Genomic DNA, 25,600 nt, shown 5'->3' on the forward strand with positions numbered 1-25,600 from the left:
CGGAGCCGGGGCCGAGGGTACAGACTCGTGGTTCGGGAGCCGCATCCCGGGTGCCGAGTCCCAGGAATGTGGGAGGGCTGAGCGGAGAGGGCGGGCGAGGCGGGGGCGCTTCCTCTGCCCGCCAGGAGGGGAGCCGCCCGGGCGCGCGCGGGTCGCGCCGCCGCCCCCTCCCAGCGGCCCGGCCGGCCCGGCGGGGGCGGGGGCTGCAGCGGGAGGGCGGCGAGGGGCCGCGGAGCTCGGCAGCCGCCCGGCCGGCCCGGGCGGGAGGAAGCGATGAATATGCAGAGGGGGAGGGGGAAGGGAGGGGGCTGAGCGCTCGCCGCGGCTCCCTGCAGCCGGAGCCGCATGACGCGCGGAGGAGGCAGCGGGAGCCGCCGGGGCCGCGGGAGCCGGGATCCGGGCGCCGCGCGCCAGGGGTGGGCGCCGCTTGCTCCGCCCTGCGAAGCCCCTACGCGTCCGGGGACGTGTCCCCCCCGCCGCAGCCGCGCCGGGCTCCGCCGTGTGGCCGCCGCCGCCGCCGCTGCCATGTCCCCGGGGAAGCCCGGGGCGGGCGGAGCGGGGACGAGGCGGACCGGCGGGAGGAGGCGGAGGCGGAGGCGGCGGCTAGAGGCGGTGACTCAGGCGCCGGGGCTCGGGCGCACGGCGGGGCCCGGCTCGCGCGTCCCGGGCACGTTCCAGGGCGCGCGGGGCATGAAGCCGGCGGCTCGGGAGGCGCGGCCGCCTCCGCGCTCGCCCGGGCTGCGCTGGGCGCTGCCGCCGCTGCTGCTGCTGTTGCGCTTGGGCCAGGTGAGCCGCCGGGTGGTGGGCGCTGGGGCGGGGGTGGTGGTGGCGGGGTGGGGGGCGCGAGGAGGTGGGGGCGGGACTGGAAGCCCCTGCACCTGCCCGGGTGCGTCCTGATTGCGGGGATCCGGGCAGATGGCCGGGGTGGGGTGGGGGTGGGGGCTCCGCGTCCCCGGGGCCCTCCCCTCCTGGAGGCCGGGCTCGTGTGCCGGCGACCCAGCCCTTTCCGCGGCTCCCGCGTCCCCGAAGGAGGGCGGCGGGCTCGGGGGTCCCGGAGGGAGGGGTGCGGAGCCTCGCCGTGGCCGCCCCCCGCTCGGGCTGCAGGCAGTCTCTGGCCCGGCCCGGCCCCGAGCTGGTCACATCTGGCGGGCGCGGGCCCGGCTCGCCCGGCCGAGGCGGCCGGAGGGGGCGTGTTTGCGGAGAGCTCGGACCGCGGAGCCGGGCCGGCCTGGCGGAGCGGCGGCCGACCTCCGACCTGGCCTGCGGGGGCCGAGGGGCGGGGCCGAAGGGCCGCGGCAGGCGGGGAGCTCGGGCCGGGGCCGGGCCCGGGGCTCGGGCCGCTGCGGGTGGTGGGCGAGGCGCAGGGCCTCCGGGCCGCGGCGCTGCTTCTGAGGAAAGTTGCAGCCCCGGGAGAAGGTGTCCCCTCGCAGGCGTGCCTCCGAGCGACGGTCCTTCTCCCGGAGAAGCTGCCTGCTTTCCCTGGGTGCTTAATTCATGCATTGTGGGCTCCGGCTTTCCCTACCCCCCCGCGCGCCCTGTTCTCGAGCTTCGCCTTTCAGATAATGCTGTGCCTGGCGTTTTGGCGATCCATCCCCCTGAAAAGCGCCGTTTCCCCTTCATGGTGTTCCCACGGGGTGAGGCAGGGCAGCTGAGCGATGTCCCCATTTCACAGACAGGGAACTGGAAGGAGAGAAGTGAAAAAGCAGAATCGCCCAGCCCTGCCGCGGCAGCTGAACCAGTGCATTCGTCCCCTTCTAGGAGCCTGCTACGGTCTTGAACCCGCGATGGAAAGGGCCTTGGCGTTTTTGTGAAGGAAAAAATTCTTGCTAGTAAACTGATTTCAACCAGTATATACTAAAATATGGGGAAAAAAATGTCTCTTCTTTTATACAGACGGCAGCTCTAAGAACAGGATGTTTGAAACCTGGGAAGCGAGTTATTGACTGGGGAGGGAACCTGGCTTCAGGGAAAACTACCACCCCCCGCCCCGCCGCCCCCCGCCCCCCGCCCCATCCCGGGTCCCTTCCTTTTTCTTTCTTTCTTGACATTGAAGTCTAGTTGATTTAGAATATTGTGTTAATTTCAGGTGTACAGGAAAGTAATTCTGTTATACGTATCCATGTATGTATTTTTCTGTATAATTTTGATTCTTTGCCGTTATGGTTTACTACAAGGGAAAACTTTTCAAGCACAAATAAAACGATTGCCTGAGAACAGAAACATCAGCCTTGGGGCAGCAATGCAGCCCAGCAGGCAGGACAGGAAGGTAGCTAGGGCCTGGGGGCTCCAGTAGCTCTCCGCACCCAGAGGGCTCTCTGGTTGTCAAGGTCCCTACAGTTTTCCTGGGCAGGCTTTGGCCAGTCTCTCCGGGGGACCTAGAAGGCGCAGTGACCTCCTGCAGAGAATGTGTGATGAGGTGTTTCGGAAGACCAGCTCCAGGGCCAAGTTCAGTCTCCTCCATTCTCAGTTAATTGCTAGCTCAGTGGTAAGGAACCTGCCTACAATGCAGGAGACGCAAGAGAAGTGGGTTTGATCCTTGGGTTGGGAAGATCCTCTGGAGGAGGAAGTAGCAACCCACTCCAGTATTCTTGCTTCAGAAATTCCATGGACAGAGGAGCCTGGTGGCCTATAGTCCAGAGGTCGCAAAGAGTCCAATGAGACTGAACACACACACACACACACACACACACACACACACACACACACCCCCCACCTGCCCCATGGGCTTGTCTGAGGGGCTCTCACTGGCCAGTGTCTGAAATAGCCTTATGAACATGAAAGGGCGTCCAGGTGGGATTATCATTAAGGTACGGTTTGTATGGACTTGCTCCTTGTCCCTATAAAGAAATTCATGGAGAACAGTATATGAGATTAAAAAAATATCACCTTATATTGAAGATCTCTTGTACCAGATATTTCATTTATTTTTAGTTTACTTTGGTGCAAATGTATCTTACAGTATTTCTCATTTTGCATGGGCCATAGTGGTTGCTAGCTCTGTTTGGAATCAGCGAAGTTTCTTCGGTAAATTTATTTCTTGCCCAATTCTTCCTTGTGTTTCAATAGCATTTTGCCATGCGACACTTGTCCCCTATTCAGATATTTCCTTCCTCTCTAATTTGTTCTGTAGAAACTTGAGGAGTCTATTTCTCGTTTTTGTATGCATTATAAAATGGGAAATGTAAAAGGCTTTCTGAAAAAGCATCTTCAAAATCCGCATTGGACAGTTCATTTTGATGTTGGATATTTCAGGGAGTCAGTGCATTTTTGAGCTGGACCAGACTTCAAGATAGCTCAAATTCCTTTTTTTTTTTTCTTTTAAAGATAAGGTTTTTGAGGCCCAGGGAAGACAGTGATTGGACTGAGGCCACCTGGCAAGACAGTAGAGGAGTTGGGATGGGACTGAAACCTGTGTCCCTTGCCTGTGTCTCTGATTTTCATGATTTTGTTATTGTTGTTTTTGCCATTTTCCACTTTGCTCGTAATTTTACTATGGGCACAGCGCTGCCTCACTGTGTACTCCTGAAACTGTGGGTTTGAATAGAGTTTTTCTTTTTTCCATCTTTTTGTGGGATCTTCCCTGGTCAGGAATCAAATCCATGTCTCCTGCCTTGACAGGTGGATTCTTTACCACTGAGCCGCCAGGGAAGCCCTCGAGTTTTTCAAGTCAAATCATATTTTCCATGTATATGTTTGGCTGATCGCCTTTACTGTCCACCTGAAACTATCACAACATTGTTTTCAGCTATTTACTCAAATATAAAATAAAAAGTTAAAGTCAAATCATATTTGAGATGGAAAGTCATATTTGAGGTTTTCAAAGCTTTTACATTTAGGAAATGTGGGTAAAGGGTCTGACTGTCTCCCTAACACTTGGTCGGTTTAGTAAGGCTTGGATTGTGTGTGTGTATGTTTTAAAATGAAATCAACAGTAGCAGGTTGAAAAAATGGGCAAGTTGTGGAAACAATGCACTCTGGGTATTCATGAGGACAGATACAGAAGCAGGAAAGCTGAGATGCTAGAAGACTCAGTGTTTAGTAGGGCTGGAGAAGCGATATTTGAACCTGTTTTCTCATCCCCTTTCTCCGAGGCAGGAAGGATGGCTGGGGTTGATTCCAACATGCGGACTTGACTGGTTGCAATGACTTCACCCATTCTCCTAGCATTTTTGCACCCTAATTTTGGTTTGTATGTATGTTTTAGGCAATGTGACAAAGCTATCCACCCCTCCTCCCTTGGTCTCCTTCTCTTGAGAAAAGTAGTTCTACAGATTCTTTTTGAAATCAGCTTGATCGTGGACTGCTTTAAAATGAAAAGCAAAACAAAACAAAACAAAACCCGAACTGGTGATTGATAGCTGTTTTGTTGGTCTTATGGTGTTTTGGATTTGCTTTTCTTTTATTTTCTTGTTTCCTGGTGAATAATAACTGTTTGTGTTTATTATCTACTGTAGCTAATCCTTAAGTCTGCTTGCCTACCTATTTTATCCAGGGTACAAAAAATATTTTGACTCCTTCAAAATTGCTTATTAAATTCTCATAGAGGCAACTTTAAACATTTTTGTTTTGCTTCAGAACAACAATGGAAAAAACCGAATGATTATGTTTTGTTTGCAGGCAATTTAAGAAAACAGAGCAAATTGGTTTATGGTTAGACTGTGGCTTTGAGCTGACTTCAACCTTAGCCCTATGATAAAGATAACCCTGGAATACCCAAGGTTTCCTAAGCAAAGAGAATCCTGGCTCCTGAGTGAGCAGTTTTGGTCAGCAGAGAGGTTATTTAGTTCCTAAAAGTAATTTTTGCTTGGGATTGAGACCCAGGCAAAGTTGCTGGGATTAAGCAGCACATCATCAGCAATTACTTGCTTAGTTTATTCACTGCTTGGCCAGGGGAATTATTTTGAGTGCAGGGTAAGAGGCAATTTTCTGTGCATTTCCTTTCTAATAGAATGCTGCTGCTAATACTGTAATTAATAGGTAGCTTTATATGTGGCAGGTGTTGTGCTAAGGGTTTTAATGCACTATCCCGTTTGGCCATATCAGAAATAACTGAGAAGGAGGTGCTGTTCATGGTCCCATCTTATTTTTTAAAATTTTACTTATTTAAAAAAATTTTTGGCTGTACTCTGTGACTTGTAGGATCTTAGTTCCCCAACCAGGGATTGAACCTGGGCCCTGGCACTGAAAGCATTGTGTCCGCTGGACTGGACTTCTGGGGATTTCCTGGTCCCATTTTATCTGGGAGAAAACTGAAGTTCTGAACTTACCAAAGATTCATCATAATAGTGTGTGGCAGAGCCGTGTTTGCCGTCTCTGGCACCCCAGTTTACTGTCCCGTGCTGTGAGAATGCGTGTCTTACAGAGTCTTTGGTGTTCAACTGGGAGACACAAATGAACCTACCTGCAAGAGGGAAACAGACTCGGAGAGACCAGACTGGCCATTGCCAGGGCAGGGGCCGGGGCAGAGAGATGGAGTGGGAGTCTGGGGTTAGTAGACACAAGCGATTATATATAGAATGGATAAACAGCAAAGGCCTACTGTAGAGCAGAGTGAGCTATATTCAATATCTTGGGATAAACCATCATGGAAAAGAATTTTAAAAATGTTTATATAGGTATAACTGAATCATTTGGCAATATAGCAGAAATTAATACAACACTGTAAATCAACTATACTTTAAAAAAAAGCAAACGGGGGAGGGGGGAGAGGAGGTGACTGACTTGTGAAAGACAGGCGTGTAGGGCCTTCCCCTTCCCCTGCTTATGTTTCTTTGGGAGCCTGAATCTGCAAGGCGGGCCTGCCTTAGTGGAGACAGAATGGGATTTGGGATGGAAAGGCCTGGGTTTAGGTCCCCCCTCAGTCACTTAGTAGCTGCATAAACTCGGGCAAGCCACTTAACCTCTGTGACTTCTCATTTCCTTATCTGGAAAATGGGACTAATACTTCCTGCTTCACCGGGTGGTTGAGAGGATCAAGTAAGATAGAAGGGGAACTGCTCCGTGAAATTTAAGGCTCAAGTTCAGTGGGGGCCTCTGCTATTATCTGGGGAGAGGATGTGAGGCTTCAAGTCATTTATTCATTGAACAGATATTTATTGTCTCCCACAGAGTGGTGATGAACTCAGCTCACATAACATTAAAAATAGTAATTATTCATTTTAGGGAGCTTTTAGTAAAAATGTAAGTGAGATATCAAATCCATGAGTGTCATGGTAAATAAATTTGTGTAAAACTTCATAAAAAGTTGAGCTGAAGGAAAATATTGAGGGGACTTCCCCGGTGGTCGCCCAGTAGCTGGGACTCCTCGCTTCCAGTGCTGGGGCTGAGGGGGCAGGGTTGATCCCCGGTCGGGAACTAGATCCTACCTGCTGCAACTAGAGATCCCACATGCCCAAACAAAGATCGAAGATCCCGTGTGCCCCAGCTAAAACCTGGAGCAGCCAAATAAACAAATACTTAAATAATATATTTTCAAGAGAAAAATATTGAGTAAAAATAATGATGTAAATAATGGTGTGGTTATGGCACCCTTGTAAATGCGATACATTTCTTAAGCGGGGGCACACTGCATGGGGCACAGGCAGTCGTGGTGAGCGGGAGAGGCAGCCTGGCTTTGTGTCTCTTATGGCTGTGGGGCTGGCACGACTCGGATCACCCCCAGCTCACCAGTCACAGTTGTGATACAGGCCGTGCTGGTGGTGTCCTTGCTGCCCCCGTCCCCCCGCCGGAGAAAGGGCTGGCCCTGGGTTTGCCAGGGAAGAGGTGGTGTTGAGAGGGACAAAGTGGAGATCCCTGGAAGCTGCAGCTGTGTCAGACCAGAGAAGTCCACAGCAATTTTGTCACCTCCTCCTATGGCTTTTCAGTGGCTTTTCTGGTGCCCGCTGGGAAGACAGGAGCTGCAGGAAATTTGCTATCACTTCCTTATCAGCCGTAGGATTCCTTGATAGTCACCCTATTGTTTCAGCCTTTCCATGGCATGTAAATGCCTGGATGAGGGGTGGTGGTAATGAGACAGCAGATGGGGGCCACTTTGAAAGCCAAGTAGTGTCCGCTCCCACAGAAGGTCTAATTTTAAACATGCAAATAATTTTCAGTTCCACTTTTCCTTCTTCCTGTTAGAGGGAAGCTGTCCCCTGTTGCCTTCTTTGAGGCTTGAGCAGACAATGTTGTTATTATGCCACAAACTATCCCCTTCTCCAGAGCAGGGATGGGGTGGTGGTTTTCTGAATGCCTGTGCTGGCCCCAGCCCAGGGTTATTTCATGGCTTCTGAGAAGCGATGTGAGTGAATATTAAAACTTAGCACCAATACCGAGTCTAACACAGTGGTTCTTAATCTTTCTGGGGAGGGCGGGTGAGGGCGAGGTTTACAACCCTAACAGAGTATTCATATGTAAAAGCGACTCCTCTCCCTAAAAGAAATGCACATATTTACAATATTGTATCCAATTTCAGGAGTTTTACAGCCCCTTTAAAATAGCCCATGAAGCCTAGGTTAAAAACCCTCCAATCTAAAATTGTAACAGTTACAAAAGTATCAGTTCTCTTCAAAGAGATAACCACTGTGTGTATCCTTGCTTCCCTCCTAGGGGAAAAAATGTTTCTATGTAATATATTTAAGTATCTTTGTTCATCATTTTAAAAAGTTACATTAAAGGAAACCTTATATATACATTGTTCTCTACTTTTAGCCTTTTACTTTACTTAGTTATCTTGAAGATTATTTCATTATCTGGACCCATAGTTTTAATTGATTCTTTTAAATGCCTAATATTTTGATGTGTGACTTTACCATAGTTTATTTGGCCATTCCGGTCAATGGACACTTTAGTTATTTTCTGACAATCCCCTCCTCCTTTTTTTTTTTTTTTTTTTTTTACAAATCATGCTTCAGAGAGTGTGTTTGATACATATTTCTTGTAACTTTCAGGAGCCATAGGGTAAATTTCTAATTTTAGGATGGCTGGCTTAGAGGGAACCTGCATTTAAAAATTTGATAGCCATTAAATTTTCCCATTTGTACCGCACCCATAGGCTTGGAGAGTGTCTGTTATCTCCATACTATAAGCTGAACTGAGGATTGTTAAGTTTTTAAATGTGTATCAGCCTGAGAGGTAAAAAATTATATCCTGTTACTTTTAGTTATATCTTCAATTTTGAGTTAGTTGAGCATTTTTTTGGGCTATTTGCATTTCTTCCTTCCTTTTTTTGGGGTGGGGGGAGTTAACTCCCTGTTCATTAAAAAAAGATTATCTTTTTGTTATTTGTGTGCAAGCTCTTTAGAAATGAAGGAAGTTAGTCCTTTTCTTTCATTTGTGTTTCAAATGCAACAATATAATTCAAATATAAGTATATCTAAAATATGACTATTTTAGCTGCAACCCTTGTCCTTAGGAACTGAAATTTAAATAGACCTCTGGGTGATAAAGAGAGGGTAGACTCTTTGTAGCGAGACTGCCAGGTTGGAATCCTAGCTCCACCATCTAAATAGCTGTGTATTTTGGGCAGGTGCCTTAACCTTTCTGACCCTTGGTGTTCACATTTCTAAATTGCTAGTATAACAGTAGAACCTCTCACACAGGGTAGTTGGATAAGTTAAATGAGATCACATTATGTTCAAGTTCCTTGTAAACTGATCTCGAAATATAAGAACACTGTTTCACTTATTTAAGGATTAGATTTGTAAAGTTAGAGCAAAAGGACATAATTCTGAATTGTAAAAATTGTGTCACAACATTTTAAAATTGAATTTGAGATTAGATCCACAATGGATAGTATACATACACACACATATATATATCTATATACCTATATATGTATATGTGTGTGTGTATATATATATATATATATATATATATATTAAAATGTATAATGTGAAAAAAATGTGTAATGTGAAGTGGTCTAGGCTTCTCTGCTAGGATAATTTAAATTATATTTCTCTTTTGACAAGTTGATATACTTGAATTAATATAGGTTAAATGAGCACAAGACGTGACTGAAGAGTGGCCAGTGTGATCTTTGTCCCCAGAGAGCGTAGGACTATTGACCATGTCCCCTAAACAAACAGGGTCTTCGTTGAGCATCCTTATCTTTGTGACCTGGCCAGCTCTGACTGTGGCCACCTCCTATCTCTGGGGACATTTTTTCTAGGACCATGAGGAGTTATTTTATGCTGCCAACTGAAAGTTTGAAGGCATTCTTCTTGGCTCTGAATGCAGAAGATGGGAAGTTGAGAGAGTCTGTGCCAACTGGTCCACCCTGTTTCCATGGTGACAAGGTGATGCTGCGGCTCCTGGCTGCTGGCTGAGGGGCCGCCATGTTTCCATGTCCATCTGTCGTGGGGGTTACTCCTTCCCCACTAAGCACGGACCACACTCATGGTCTTATTTTGCTGAGACACTGGCATACTTTACTATTTATGAAAACTAACATATTATTTTTTACCTATTTGGTTTGCAAGGCCTTCAACATATATGATTCATTCAGTTCTCACAGCATCCCTGTGGGTTTCTCATTGTCATTCCCATTTAAGATGTGACTTGGACTGTCCATTTCAGGTGCCATCTGTCTGTTGTGCAATAATAATGTACATTCACTATATAGCCCAGTTTTTAACATTAGTCAAATTTAGAATTAGCTTTCAAGAGGCTAATTGGCCAGTTGAGTCCCCTAGTTTGGTTCATTCATAATTATTAGGTTGAACCATATGAAATTACTGTTTTTGGTCCTTTGAATCCCGGCAGTTGTATATGGTTCCATCTAATATGTTCCAGGAAATGTTCTTTTATAGTGAAGTTTAGAAAACCAAATCATAGACTTGCATGTTGTAAAGTGGTATGTTTGAAACCATGGGTCATAAAATCAGTTTAGTAAGTTATGATCAGCATTAAAAAATGATAGAATAGAAAATATTGGCATCTTCTGCAGGTGGGATGGGCAAGAACTGCTTTATGAAAGCATATATATATATTTGTGTGTCTGTGTATGTACTGAATTGCATATAAATTGAATTCATCACGGCTTCAGTCATTGCCTAGAACACTGGAAGCCACTGTTAGGGAAAGGAGAGGTGGAAGGTGTTGGTGAGGGAGTGGAGGTGGTTTCTGTCTCTAAAGACAGTGGAAAACTAGTATAATGTCCCCAAATATGCATAATCAGTGCCCACATAGATGACTGAAGACCATTGTGCAGTAGCTGGTACAGGAAGGCCCTTAGGAGGGGAGTGGGTTGCCTAGCAGCTGAGGAGGCCTGACCTTAAGTAGCTGCCCTTCTGGAAACTTCGGGGGGACCACCCCAGTGAGACAAGTTATTGGCCATGCCCGGTGTTCTTTGGTGAATGGATTTGGTTGGGAGCTGACACTCTCTGTCTAGTGTGTTGTGTACTTTGAATAAAAACTTAGGACCTTCTCCGGGGAGCTGAGACTCTGAGGGGTTGTCACCCGTCTGTTGAGTAGTGGGACTCAGACTCACAGCCTGGCCTTTTTTTTTTAACCTTCAGGCTGTGCTGCCCTCAATCCCCTCATGCTGGTCCCCAATTGCCTGGAGGACCCTGACCTAGAGTTTGACTTTATTCTCCTATGAGTCAGTTCAGGGTTTTTTTTTTAATATAAAAAATATGAAAATACAGATAAATAAAAACAGAAAGCAAGATTATTATCTGTAATCTCTGCTCCCTTGAAATTAACTCCTGGTACTGTTTTCTGATGAGTGATCTTTGTCTTTTTTTTTTATGCTCGTTCTGTTTCTACTAAAATAGGGTTACCTGCTATACATGCTTTATAATTTATATTTTTCAATTTTTAAAAAATTGGGGTAGATGCATTTGTAGGGTATATCCCAGGAGCCCACAGCATAAACATGAGGCTTCTTCCTGGAAGCTCACTGTTATTCATTAGAAAGTCTTCTGGAAAAAAAAAAAAAAATTTTTTTTTTAAACAAACATGGTTGCATTAAGAAAATTTTCAGCAAATACAGAAGACAGCAAAAAGCATCTCTGTCCCTCTGGGGTATGAGTTCACTTTCCTCTGCTATTCTCAGGGGCGTTTTGTAAAGTACTGATAGTATGTTGCAAACATTTCCCCCTTGAGAGTAAATACTCTTGCCTTTTCTAACTTTTAACTGTTGCATCTCATTGCATTGTATGGGCTACCTTAGTTTATCTCATTCATCTTGTGATGAGTTGTCTGCTGCTGCTAAGTCGCTTCAGTTGTGTCCGACGCTGTGCGACCCCATAGACGGCAGTCCACCAGGCTCCCCGGTCCCTGGGATTCTCCAGGCAAGAACACTGGAGTGGGCTGCCATTTCCTTCCCCAATGCATGAACGTGAAAAGTGAAACTGAAGACGCTCAGTCATGTCCGACTCTTCTCGATCCCACGGACTGCAGCCCACCAGGCTCCTCCATCCATGGGACTTTCCAGGCAAGAGTACTGGAGTGGGGTGCCATTGCGTTCTCCTGATTATTTGTCTAGTTTGATTCTAACACATTTTGCCATGATAAAGACTATTTGGATAACTTTGTGGTTAACTCTGAACACATCTGATGATTTGGGGATACGTGGTGATAATAATAGCGGCTGGCATAGGTTGAATAGCCATTATGAATTGTCAGCACTCTGTGTGTTAACTAATACCATCCTGTGATGTAGGTACAGGGAAGGAAACTGAGGCCAGGGAGTTATAATCTGGACCATGGCCACAGCCTGTGCCAGGACCTCAACCAGCTAGTTGTGGGTTTCCTTGAGGACGCAGGGAGATCTGAGGGGCATTGCCTTCAAGCGCCAGGGTGCGATTGAGTCTCCTGGAAGGACAGCTGGGCTTGAGGGCCACTTTCGCAGGTGGGAGAGCCACCTTCCTGGGGTGGGGGGAAAGGCCCATTGACATTTGCTGCTCAAGTGCCATGACTTGGCAGGAATGAAATGCTTCCCAGAACCGCAGAAGGTACGAGTGTCTTGGCCATGGATTTTAGATCCTGAAGCTCTAAGTGGTAAAGTGAAAGTGGAAGTGAAGTCGCTCAGTTGTGTCCTCCTCTTTTGCGACCCCATGGACTATAGCCTACCAGGCTTCTCCGTCCATGGGATTCTCCAGGCAAGAATACTGGAGTGGGTTACCATTTCCTTCTCCAGGGGATCTTCCCGACTCACGGATTGAACCTGGGTCTCCCGCATTGGAGACAGATGCTTTAACCTCTGAGCCACCAGGGAAGCCCCTCTAAGTGGTTAAGGCTACCTGAAACTTTGGGGCCTTGGCTCAAATCAAATGATGACATAACGGCATGGCTTTGGGGTCTTGACCTTCCTTTTGTGAACGAGTTTGGATTTCATAGAGCTTGAAATTAGGCATGGATGACATGCCTTTGGGGTGTCCCAGGAGAAGAGCAGCATGGCAAAGGGCATGGGCTTTGGCATCAGCAGAACATGCATCCAAATCCATGTTCGTCTTCTGCAGCCTTGTCTTGAAAACTTGCTACAGCACCTGGGAAATGGGTCATAATTACCGGGCCACATGTTATTAGGGTTAAATGAGGGAAGGTGTGTGAGATTAAACCCAATCCAGATTGTGGCTTAAATGTGTGCTCCCAACTCACCCGTAGTATCACGGTGCTTCCTGACTTTGAGATATAGTTGCCACGCATCCAAGGAGAAGACCTGCTATGTAGGTGTTGAGACAGTTTCTGCCTTGGTGCCCGGGAGTAGTATTGTCTAGAGTGGTCACCAGACCCTACTGCATGGAGAGAAATTGTAGGGGTACAGATGGGAGCTCTTATTTCAGATGACACGTTGGCATATCTGATGATGTGGGCATATATTCACTGTGAATCACAGTGATCTCTAAAAGAGAATAATGTTAATTAAGCTGGAGCAGGAGATCATCAGACAGAGGGGTGGAGAGAAAGAGGTCACATACAAGCAGTTAGAGAGAGTCAGCCCTTCCTGGAGGAAAGTAATGGTCCCGTGTGCCTTTTCTCCCTGCTGGTGAGGCCATGCCAGCCTGTTACATCCTTGCTTCAGGCAGGAAACATTTAACCAGCACTAATCTCACCTTTTAGATCTAGCACCCTGCAGCCCAGCCTGTCTCTCTAGGGTAGCTGTACCCATCCCGGCGACCTATGGCTTGGCTTCATCATCTAGCACCTGTCTTCAGACTTCCTGCCCGAATCCATTCCTCAAGGTCCTCTCCTCCTGCAAACCACTCTATCTGATACCACCTCTGATTCTGCATTCTCCTTAGAGTTCAGACCTGATGCTGAAATTGTTTCATAGCTCTGACCCATGCACCTCTCCAGTCAATCATAACCTCCAATTTAGCTTCCTTGTATCTGGCTTCTGGGAGTCCATCCCTGTGAGAGTGGATGTCAGATGGCTTGAAGTCACTTTGGGGACAGTCTCACCAAACTCTGGGCTTGTTTCTGGAACTGAGAGACAGTGTGTGCAGTTGTCGAGAGCCAGGCTCTTGAGGAAGAAGACTGCATGGGGATTCCATGAGAAAACATGTTTTGTCATGTTGTTTAACCTCCCTGTGCCTCACTTTGCTCATCTATAAAATAGTGGTGGTTGTATGACTCAGCTCTAGGGCTGTTAGAGGAAGCAGGTAAGATAAGGTAGGTATTGCAAAGAATTAGTCACCGCATGTTAAATATCAGTAGAGATTCCCAGGGCGCTCAGTGGTAAAGAATCCACCTGCCAATGCAGGAGATGCAGGAGACACATGTTTGATCCCTGAGTTGGGAAGATCCCCTGGAGAAGGAAATGGCAACCCAGTCCAGTATTCCTGCCTGGAAAATCCCATGGACAGAGGGCTACAGTCCATGGGGTCACAAAGAGTTGGACATGACTGAGCACCCACACACATGAAACCAAATATCAGTAAATGTTACAAAAAAGAAAAGGGACCGTGTGCTGGATGGGGGTAAGACTCAGACGCTTGGCCTCTGTCTGACCATAAAGTCTGTGAGCAGCCGTTTGATTTCCTTTGGAAGAGGCACATGTGGTATTGAGCCTTTGCTGTCCCCTGGAATCTGGCCTTTAGGCTTCGAGGCTGTCTCCCAGGGTCACTGGGGGTGAGTGGGGACAACTACTATTCCTTTAGACCAGGGCTTCTCAACCTCAGATAATCGCTTATTTGGGGGACTAGTCTATGGACTGTAGGGTGTTTAGCAGCATGCATCCCTGACTTCTGCCCATTGCCTCCCGCAACTTGTGACAATTAAAACAAAGTCTCCAGCCATTGCCAAATGTCCCCTGGGGGGGTAACGTTGACTTAGTAGGCGGGTCCAGCTGTCTTTCCATTCCCAGGTGGTGATGTCACTGACTTCATCTCTTCTTTTTTTGACTGGACCCTTTTAAAAGTCTTTATTGAATTTGTTACAATATTGCTTTTGTTTTATGTTTTGGTGTTTTGGCCAAGAGGCATGTGGGATCTTCCCTCCCCGACCAGGGGTAGAACTGCACCCCATGCATTGGAAGGCGAAGTGTTAACCCCTGGACTGCCAGGGAAGTCCCCCGCTGACTTCTTCTTGTGCGACAGTAGATCTCAGCTAACCAATGCATTTACAGATGTGACGAATAGCTGCCCCGCTGGGTCTCAGAAGATGACTCCCATTCAACCTCTGCTTGTGCAGTGAGTGCCTTTCAGGGGTGCCGTCAGGTCAGGCGCTGTCCTGGGTGTCTCAGCTCCCAGGAGTCGAGTCCTATGCCAGGCTCCTCCCTGTGTGCTCAGGCTCACTTTCTTCTCCCGCAAAGTGGGAATAACTGACACTCTTCTCACCCTGCCCGGTGGGACAGGAAGCCCATGTTAATGTGATAAGTGTGGTTTGAAGCCTTACTGCAGAGCGTGTGAAGTTGAAGGAAAGGCTTTGTGTTTATTAGGAGTGAAGCCAGATGTGCCAAGTTCCGCACAAGAGATAGACCTGGTCAAAGGGAGATCACATTACACAGAGGCACTGCCAAGTTCCCCCTCCCACCACCTCCCTAGAAGGTTTTTCAGCTTTTTGAATGTTTAGCAGCCCCAGAGGTAGGCATAAGCCTAGAGATAATGCCTTCAGAGCCAGTGACAGGGAGACCAGCAGGAACAAGGCTGGATGAAGAACCCTGGAAAACCCGCTGAGATGGTGGCAGTGCCAGCCCAGGGCGAGGAGGGTTGAGAAGGGTTCGTGCATGGGTGCTCAGTGGTGTCCAGCTCTTTGTGACCCCACAGACTGTGGCTCCCTGTCCCTGAGATTTTTCATGCATGAATACTGGAGTGGGTTGCCATTCCCTTCTTCAGGGGGTCTTCCTGACCCAGGGATTGAACCTGCATCTTCTGCATTAGTGGGCGGGTTCTTTACCCACTGAGCCACCTGGAAAGCCCTGTCCAAGAAGGTTAGGTTTCCGAAAGTCTGATATTGACGCAGCTGTTTGAAGACACGTCACTTTGTGAAGCCAACAAAGGGCTCCTCCCTCAGTGTCGGTCACGCCTGGTCAAGATGTACTCTTTCTAGTGGCTCTAGTCTTGTACCCAGATTCCAGCAAGTTCTCCCGAGCTGGCCACTGGACTGCCACATGCAGTGCTGGGCTCCCTCTTCATCCTTTTCCTTTTGGCCATTTCAGAGCTGAGGCACAAAGAGGTGAGGGGACTTGCCCAGAGCCAGGGATGGGGCTGTTCAGTAATCTTTCTATTGTTTTGTGATCAACAGCAATTTAAACAGCTTTCAAAGCCTGAATTTTCCCGCATTGCCAAATGGGGCTAATAAACACCTCAAAGGATTCTTACTGAGATGCCATGAGAAAATGCATGGGGAGCCCCCAGCCTGGTGCCTGGCTCCAGAAGGTGCTCCAGAAATGCCAGCTGCTGTCGCTATTAACGTCTCAACTATCAGAGATAACACAGGGCACCAGCTTGGATGAGCTTTTCCAGGAATGGGAATGGCTTGCCTGATCTAAGCATACAGTCAGTCTCAGGCCCTGTTCCGTGAATGTTTGGGGGGTGCACCTGTCTGGAGGGGATGGGGGGATGTCATGTAGGGAGGACAGAGAGCCTGAGGTTGAGAGAAGAGAGCAAAGGAAAGCAGAATCTGCTCTCAGGGATGGACTATGCGATCTCCATCAAACCAGCTGAGCTCATTGCCATGCTATTTGGTGGTTGAGCATGGCTTATCAGAAGATAAAAAGGATCATCATCTCGAAGAGTGAGAAAGGACCTTAGGGACATTAGGCTAGGACAGATGGGCTCCAGTTTGAGTCCATTTTCAAGTGGTTGATAGCGGTTGTACCAGCCCTGCATGGCAGGGTTCTTAGACCACTAGGGATGGCCTCGCTCCGCTGGAGAGCGTGCTGGGATCAACTAGTGATGTCTGTCATGGCCACAAGCCAGGCAAGAGGTAGCACACAGGCTGTTTATTTGCTCTCGTTGATTTCAGCTGAGACGCTGAGGCCTAAGTACTCACTGGAGGGTCACCCAGCAAGTCGTAAAACCACAAAAATCTCTTTTGAAAGGGATCTTTTAAGGGTACCTAATTCTTGGGTTTCATCTCCGAGAAAGTGATTTTTTGCTGGACTGTCTTTAGCGAGAAGGAACATGCTGTCTCAAAAGGTGGCTGGGTCCGTCTTTGGGCACCTCTCCTGCGTGCGTGCTAAGTCACTTCAGTCATGTCCGACTCTTTGCCACCCCGTGGACTGTAGCCCTCCAGGCTCTCTGTCCATGGGGTTCTCCAGCAAGAATACTGGAGTGGGCTGCCATGCCCTCCTCCAGGGGATCTTCCTGACCCAGGGATCGAACCTGCATCTCTTATGTCTCCTGCATTGGCGGGTGGGTTCTTTACCACGAGCGCTATGTGGGAAGCACCTTTCCTGGGTGGCACTTCAACCACAGAGGGGGAGAAGGCCTTAGAAGCCACTTCTGGTGGTCTCTTCCCCACCATGGCTGCATCTGGGGAGCTTCTAGAAAATGCTGATTGAAAGCCCCTGCTCCGACCTGGGATTTGAACTTCTGGTCGGGTGGCCACACACCTTCCCCAGCTTTGTTGTTTTGTTATTATTTTTCCAGATGCCTCACGTGGTATTAAAGTGTGGCCAGGGATGAGAACCACTGAGACCAAACCTTTTTGTTTTGGAATCAGAGGCCTAGAAAGCGTATGGTTGTCTAGGTTTAGTGAGGCAGGGGAAGGAAACTAGGGTTTCTTTCTTCACAAAGGGCCAGCCATATGCTAGGCTCTTTTAATGTCCTGCAGAGGCTCTTTTTGTCCCATAGAGGTGCGTAACCCCACTGTTTAAATCCACGTGGCTTCATATTGCTCTTGGTATAAACCCATATGGTGTGTCTGCAAGACCCGAAACCTTGCGTCTGGATAACCAGACCCATCCTTCCTCTCTGACTCACCCTGTTCACCTGCCCCTTTTTGCTGATTCCATTCATGCTGGTTCTCTTATAGCAGACACTGGTACCCATCCTGCTTTCTCCCTTGGTGGGTTGGGAGGACTGGCTACAGCGTTCTTCCCCAGATCCTTCTGGTTCCTTCTCAGGCTTTAACTCTGACTTGCCCAGACCCCTCCAGCCCTTTGTCCTGCTTCATTTCCTCCCTGCTTACCAGAAACTATCTTACTGGTTTGCTGTTTCTGTTTCCCTTGTGGTTTAGCCACTGAGTTGTGTCTGACTCTTTGCCACCCCACGGGCTGTAGCCCACCAGGCTCCTCTGCCCATGGAATTACCCAGGCAAGAACTTTGGAGTGGGTTGCCATTTCTGTTTCCCTGTTCCCTGGAATAAGAACTTCAGGAGGTAGGGACCCTGTCTGGTTCTCTGCTCCATCTCTCATGACTTGGACAGAACCTGCCTCAAAAAGATGCTTGGTAAATGGGTGAATTAAAAGAACAACCTTGACATAGACCTGGTATTAATTATCCCCAAGTTACAACCAATTAGGATCCCAGTTAACTGCCTCTCAGTCTCATGTAATTTCCAATGATCTCATATTTTTACCTTTAGCCATGACAGCCCAAATGTGTGTGTATTTGTGAGAGTGCATGCTCTAGTTAAAAAAAAAAAAAAAAAAAGCCCAGATTTTTAAGTCCTTTGGACTTCAGTTTGAATCCCAGCACTGTCTTACTAGCTGTGTGATCTTGGGAGATTATGGCACCTGTCTGAGACCCAGTCTTTCTTGTCTGCAAAATGGAATGACAATCAATATTAATGCTGTGCATGTGCGCTAAGTTGCTTCAGTTGTGTTTGACTCTGTGCGACCCTATGGACTGTAGCCCACCAGGCTCCTCTGTCCATGGGATTCTCCAGGCAAGAATACTGGAGTGGGTTGCCATGTCCTTCTCCAGGGGATCTTCCCGACCCAGGGATCGAACCCGCATCTCTCCCATCTCCTACATTTGCAGGCCGGTCCTTTCCCACTAAGGCCACCTGGGAAGCTCAGTAGAAGCCAACTAATGCTTAGTTGGCATTGATTGAATGCTTTCTGTGTGCCAGGCACTGTGTGAAGGGCTTCATGTGTTTGGACTGAGCGAATCCTCATGACCACCTCAGGAGGAGGCTCTCTTCTTGCCTTCATTTTATAGGAAAGGAAAACCGAGACCCAGAGAGGTTAGGCAACCAGCCTGAGGTCACACCGTGAATCCAGCCAGACGCAAGAGTTCAAACTTCGGCAGTTTGCTTCTAGAGTCAGGGTGTTTTGAATCTATGAAACCATATCCGGGTGGCCCAGATGGGTGGTGGTGATGAGTCCCCAAGGCTTGTGCAGGATGTTGAGCCCGGGCACTCAGGGAGTGTGGGCGAATGAGTGCATTTCCCATGAAAAAAACAAAACAAAAAAACTCTTTGCCTCAAATATTTTATCAGGTGCCTACTTTGTGCCTGGCATTGTGACTAGGGCCAGTAAAAAAAAAAACTTAAAAAAGAAAAGGTCTCAATCCTATCACTCCAACTCATCAGCCTTTTATGCCTGATTACTTGGGCGCTTTTTGAGGTTATGATGGTTTTAACTGGACATGTGACTTTATGAGTGCTGGGCCTGGGTTGGGCATCACCTTGCTGAGGCATTTCCTGGAAGGATTTGCCCTGTTCTGATAAGTGGAAGTGTGAACAGCCGTGCCTGCATTTCCAGTGGCTGCTACACTTTGGGGTGAGCAGGCCTCAGGGTTGATGTGAGACTGAGAAGCCTCAAGTGAGTTTGGTCTTTTTTTTTTTTTAAATTATTTTTTTCCTAATTATATTAGAGTGGCATAACAACATTAAAAGAAGCTGGAGAAAGGGGGAAAAAAAGCCATGTATCTCTCCTTATCACGGAACTACTATATTTTAAAGCAGTTACAGCTATGATTTAGTCCATGTGGCTTCTTGTTTAAAGTAATTGTGATGACGGCTATTAATATATTCAAAGTAGATAACCAACAAGAAGCTACTGTATAGCACATGGAACTCTGCTCAACGTTATGTGCCAGCCTGGAAGGGAGGGGGCTTGGGGGTGAATGGGTGCATGTGTGTGTATGACTGCGTCCCTTCGCTCTTCACCCAAAGCTATCACAGCGTTGTCAACCGGCACGCCAATACGAAATAAAAAGTTGAAAGTTTCGAAGAAAATAGATAAAATAATGGTGATCACAGACGGGGACAGTTTCAGACCTCTGATGTCAAAAGGCCAAATGAAGAGCGAAACATTTTTCCTTGGTGATACATGAATGATATAACCATAATTTTTAATAGCTGCAGGATACTGCATGGACTGGATGTGCTGTAATTCACTTAAGCTTTTTCCTATTTAGAGTTTTAGGCAGCAGCCAATTTCCCCGTTACAAGTAATGTAGGGACGACCGTCTTCACGCCTGTCTCTTTTTCTGAGAAACAGAAATGATTTCTTCTGGATTAATTTCCAAGCATCTTTATAATCTTTGACACCACCTGCCAAATGCCTTTCCAAAAGGGGCGTATTGTTTATATTGCCATTAGAATGCATGAGACTGCCTGCTTCATTACGCCCACACTGGCACTGGGTGTTATCATTTTTTAAAGACAGATTTTAAATTTAATATTTGCATTTGCAGACATGCCAACTGGGCTATGTGGTGGCTGGCTGCCTCATGCCGCTTTTGACCATGTGTGACTCATATAGAACCTGTTTTGTGTAATCTTTTAAAAAAAATCGTTAATTTTTTTTTTTTGTCTAATGCTCGGGGAAAATGTCAGGTCACTGTCTGTGCCTTGTACCAAAGTCTACACTTGTCTGGTTCAGTTCAGTTCAGTCGCTCAGTCGTGTCCGACTCTTTGTGACCCCATGAATCGCAGCACGCCAGGCCTCCCTGTCCATCACTAACTCCCGGAGGTCACCCAAACTCATGTCCCTTGAGTCGGTGATGCCATCCAGCCATCTCATCCTCTTTCGTCCCCTTCTCCTCCTGCCCCCAAATCCCTCTCAGCATCAGGGTCTTTTCCAATGAGTCAACTCTTCTCATGAGGTGGTCAAAGTACTGGAGTTTCAGCCTCAGCATCAGTCCTTCCAATGAACACCCACGACTGGTCTCCTTTAGGATGGCCTGGTTGGATCTCCTTGCAGTCCAAGGGACTCTCAAGAGTCTTCTTCAGCACCACAGTTCAAAAGCATCAATTCTTCAATGCTCAGCTTTCTTCACAGTCCAACTCTCACATCCATACATGACCACTGGAAAAACCATAGCCTTGACTAGACGAACCTTTGTTGGCATAGTAATATCTCTGCTTTTTAATATGCTATCTAGGTTGGTCATAACTTTCCTTCCAAGGTGTAAGCATCTTTTAATTTCATGGCTGCAGTCACCATCTGCAGTGATTTTGGAGTGGTTAGGTACCTAGAAACTTCTAAGCACAGCCAGAAGCCAGCCGGACCTAGTTGGGTATTTTCTGATTGGAGAGATGATCAGCTGTATTCATTTCAGTTTTAGAGCTGCTGTTAGAGATGCCTGCTCTGCAGTATCTCAACCTTAAACTTGAATTATGTGATTGTCGGGGGAACATAGGGGAAATGAAATGTTTTTGAGTGCTTCCTAGATATCTAGGCCTTCCTGGTTACAGCTTGAAAATGGCAGCACATGCTAGCATGGCAGGCAGAGAAAGTTGCGTTCAAATCCTTGCTGCGCCCCCTGCCTTCTCCCCTCTTCCCCCCCGCCCCGCCCCTCCCTACCTGTAAATCAGTCTGCTAGTGCTGAGGTCCGGAGAAGGCGATGGCACCCCACTCCAGTACTCTTGCCTGGCGAATCCCATGGACGGAGGAGCCTGGTAGGCTGCAGTCCATGGGGTTGCTAAGAGTCGGACACGACTGAGCAACTTCACTTTCACTTTTCACTTTCATGCATTGGAGAAGGAAATGAAAACCCACTCCAGTGTTGTTGCCTGGAGAATCCAGGGACGGGGGAGCCTGGTGGGCTGCCGTCTATGGGGTCGCACAGAGTCAGACACGACTGAAGCGACTTAGCAGCAGCAGCAGCAGTGCTGAGGTCCAGATGAAGAGCCCTGTTATCAAGGATTCAGCCCACAGGAAGACTTGGGGATCTCCTTTTGGTGTTGACAGAACGGAGGCCCGAGGGGTGGGGACAGAGCAGAGGGAAGCAGGCCGCCCCAGATGGCTTTCCTTTGGGAGGTTCTGGTTTAGCAGGAGAGATAAGGTGGGCTGCTGGGTCAGCGTCAGGTCACTGATGGGACGGCCCTCAGAATAACGGCCAGGAGCTGAGACAGAAGGGAGGTCAAACGAGTTACCCTGGTCCCTGATCGGGGTTGAAGGTTGGGCGCCCAGCCTGGCAGTGGGGAGGACTCCTCCTGGGTCCAGCGAGGGAGTTGCAGTTGGCAAGTTTGGTGTGTTTGTGGCAAGGTGGGCTGGGGCCAGGCTGGAAGGTATCTGGTGTCTGAGTCCTTTAGACTCAGACTTGTAGAGCCTGAGGCCTTACAGAAGGATTTTCTTACAGATTTTAAATACTAACTGTTGTGTGTGTGTGTGTTAGTCGCTCAGTCATGTCCGACTCTTTGTGACCCCACGGACTGTAGCCCACCAGGCTCCTCTGTCCATGGGATTCTCCAGGCAAGAGTACCGGAGTGGGTTGCCATTCCCTTCTCCAGGGTATCTTCCCAACCCAGGGATCGAACCCTGGTCTCCTGCAGGCAGATTCTTTACCCTTTGAGCTACAGGGAAGTCCTAACTGTTGTTTTGTTGTTTTTTTTTCATGGTCATTTAAAAATTAACAGCTGTATTGAGATGTAATTCATGTACCACAAGAGCATCCTTTTAAAGTCTCCAACTTGGTTGTTTTTAGTGTATTCAGAGGCAATCGTCTCTGTTACCTAGTTCCAAAATATTTTCATTACCCTGCCCCACCCCTGCAAAATAACCCCATGCCCATTAGCAATCACTCCTGATGCTTCTTCCTCCCAGCGCCTGGCAACCAACAATTTGCTTTCTGTTTCTAAGAATTTGCCTGCTCTGTGTGTTTCGTGTAAGAAGAATTGTACAGTATTTGTCCTCTTGTATCTTTCTGGCTTATTTCACCGAGCATAATGTTTTCAAGGTCCATCCTTCTTTCTTTTTTGGACTTCACCACACAGCTTGCAGGGTCTTAGTTCCCCAACCAGGGACTGAACCTGTGCCCCCTGCATTAGAAGCCCAAAGTCCCAAACACTGGTCTGCCAGGGAATTCCTTCAAGGTATTCTGGAGAATAGCAGCACCTCATTCCTTTTCATGGCCAAGTAATGCTCCACCATAGGGACCCCCCCCCACCCCAGGTGTTATGTCTGCTTTCATGAATTGATGGGCATTTGCCTTAATCCCTCTTTTCAGCTGTTGTGAATAATGCTTCTGTGAACATTTGGGTGTAGGTTTTCTCGCACACAGAGATTTTCATTGTGAGAAGATTATGGACTGGGGAGTGGATTCAGAGCCTTTGAGCAAGATGGTCTGTGAGGAGGCCCGTGTTGTCTCCACCCTTAGGCCAGTCCAGAGCAAGCTTAACGTTCTTCTTTTCTAAGACCCTCTGAAGCAGAGTCTGATCTTACTCCATTTTGACAGATGAGGATACTCAGGTTCAACGAGGTGAAGTTAAGTAGCCCAGCTAGAAAATGGTAGGTTTAGGTCAGCCAGCCGGCAGGCCACCTGCTCCTGGAGATCGGGTGGTGGTGGTGGCCTCCCCGGGAGGCTGAGTGGTGCTGCAGAGTGGCAGGGAGTGGGATAGAGTGGGGTGTGTGTGTGCACCGGTGTGAGCCGGGTGTGTTGTCAGGGGCAGGACCGTGCAGCTGCAACAGTGGAGAGAAGCCTGAGCTGGAGTCAGTGAGAGCCAGTTGGATTCTTGGCACCATCTCTGTGACCTTGGGCAGATCTTGTCTCCTCTGAACTTGAACTTCCTCGTCCAGAACCTGGGGCTCTTCTCCCAGCCTCCTGCCTCCCTGAAGGCTGAAATGAGCAAGAAGCAGGTAGAGGGTGGGGAGAGAAGGGCAGAAGGGAGGCGAGGAGGAGAAAGGAAGAAGAGGGGGACCAGAACCTGCTGGAACATGTCTGGGGAGGGGGGCGGCAGGAAGGGACACGCGGCAGGTGCAGGCAGGCTCGGGGGGAGGTCGCCAGCTGGTCTGGGAGGAGAAACATCCCTGACCATCTGGGGGAGTCCCGAACCCTGGAAGAGCTCCTACCCAGAGGTTAATGAGCTGGTTGTCACCCTGGAACTGTTGATTTTTCCTAGTGTTTGAATTGGAGCTTTCATTTCCAGGAAGAGTCTGGCACTGACCTGCCCTCAGCATCAGTGGCCGCCTCCAGCACGTCCCTTCCTCATTCTGCCTGCGCATCACCTTCAAGCCACTGAGGCTTGCCCGGGTCCTTGAGGTCACTCGGGTGGCCTCTCCTATCTGGGCCTGTTTCTGTTCCAGTGGCAGAGCCGGCTGTCCCCTTTATCAGTGACTTGCAGCTTACCGGCGTTTTGTGTAAAGCTTGTCATTGCCAGTTAGGAAATAAAGATAGAAACCTCCCCTTTGGAGTTGGCATTGCGCTGACTTGCTCTTGTTCTGACTCCAGTATTTTGCTGGATTGTTATCAATCAGTCACTTTTTTTTCCCCCAAGTGTGACAAGCACATTTGTCTTAAAATGAGAAGCTAGGCTTTTATGTGATGCAAGTCAGATGATTTTTCCTTAGACTAAGAAACCTGCCCTTACCTCTATCAGAGAATGATCTGATGTGTTCTGTTTTGTCCTGACCTTTGAGGACATAATAGATGTGGGTTCAGTCCCTGGGTCGGGAAGATCCCCTGGAGGAGGGCATGGCAACCCACGCCAGTATCCTTGCCTCGAGAATCCCATGGACAGAGGAGCCTGGCGGCCTACGGTCCATAGGGTTACAATGAGTTGGACACGACTAGAGTGACGCATGAGGACACAGGGGACTTCGGTGTACTGTCCTTCCTCCGCGTAGTTTCTGCCCCTTTGCCTCCAGGCAGCAGCTGTTGGCTTGGGGCTGTACTTATGAGCTCAGATCATGGAGTCCAGTCACTGTTCATTTATATAACTGGTCAGGCCCAAGGGTCTCCTTCCGAGCAGGAAGGGACCTTAAGGATCACCTCATCCAAACCTTGCCCTTTGCAGATACTGAAAGTGAGGCCCCAAGAAGGGAAGCCACGTGCCCTCGGTCACATAGGTGTTCACAATGTAAGCCTAGCTTCCTGGCTCCCCCAAGACACTGTCTTTCTTCCAAACAGTAAAGCTCCCGACAGTGAGCATGCCGTGGGGCCTTCAGGGAGCATACCTATCTTTGACCCGTTTCTCTAGCAGATGCAGAACTGGTTTTCTGGAGGTGAATTCTGTCACATGCTTGGCGATCTGCTGGGGAGAATTCCATGCTTTCTGCGGAAGAGTTGGACGTGTCCGCTGGAGTCTGGCGTCTCTGCACTTTTTGGCCATCTGGGGAGAGATTGAGCATGCTTAGATCCTGAAGGTGTTGGCTGCCAGATGGTCCTCACCTGTACCCCCAGATATTGCATTTATATCTAATAGAGCAGGGGTTCCCCAACCTCCAGAGTCTAAGACCTGACGGTCCGAGGTGGAGCTGATGTCATAGGAACAGCAATGAAGTGCCCAATATGTGTCATGTGCTTGAATCATCCCAAAACTATCACCCCTCCCAGTGCATGGAAAATATGTCTTCCACGAAACCAAAAGGGTTGGGGACCACTGTCATAGAGAACCCAGCCCAGCAACCAAAACTGGGGGCGCTGAGTTGGGAAAGAAAAAGAGTGGTGTTTCTTTTAGAATAAAACTTGCTGATGTCGTTTTGAAAGTCATTGTCTTACTCATCCTTGCTGGAGATAAGTCACATAATGGGTGGTATCTGGGGTGCTGTTTCCCCCGTGAGAGCACAGCGAAGTGAACCTTGTGTGGGCTGGTTGGTTAAAAACCCAGAAGCCATGGGTTGGAAACAACCGAAATGTGAAGCATTGGGGGAGCTGCTGAAACCGTGCGCTGCCCTGAGGTCATCACAGATGCTTTGAAAGAATGCTCTGCGAGCTGGAAAGATGTTCATCACATAAGATACTTGAAGGTATGAGCTACAAAATAAGGTAAAGCAGAAACATTCAACCCGACTTCAAACTCAAAAACGTGTTTTGCAAGGATACAGCACAACACCATA

At 48.3% G+C, this 25,600-nt stretch overlaps 1 protein-coding gene across 1 annotated transcript in view; it reads left to right on the forward strand.

Annotated features, from left to right (window-relative positions):
* Positions 1-345: 345 nt before the first annotated feature.
* PTPRJ (protein tyrosine phosphatase receptor type J) overlaps positions 346-25,600 on the forward strand; it is a 173,111-nt gene continuing 147,856 nt past the window's right edge. Inside the window, exon 1 of the mRNA XM_055547129.1 lies at positions 346-786. Coding sequence (XP_055403104.1) covers positions 346-786 — 441 coding nt within the window. The remainder of the gene's footprint in view (positions 787-25,600) is intronic.

Source organism: Bubalus kerabau, chromosome 15 (assembly GCF_029407905.1).
Source record: "Bubalus kerabau isolate K-KA32 ecotype Philippines breed swamp buffalo chromosome 15, PCC_UOA_SB_1v2, whole genome shotgun sequence".
Taxonomy (NCBI): domain Eukaryota; kingdom Metazoa; phylum Chordata; class Mammalia; order Artiodactyla; family Bovidae; genus Bubalus; species Bubalus kerabau.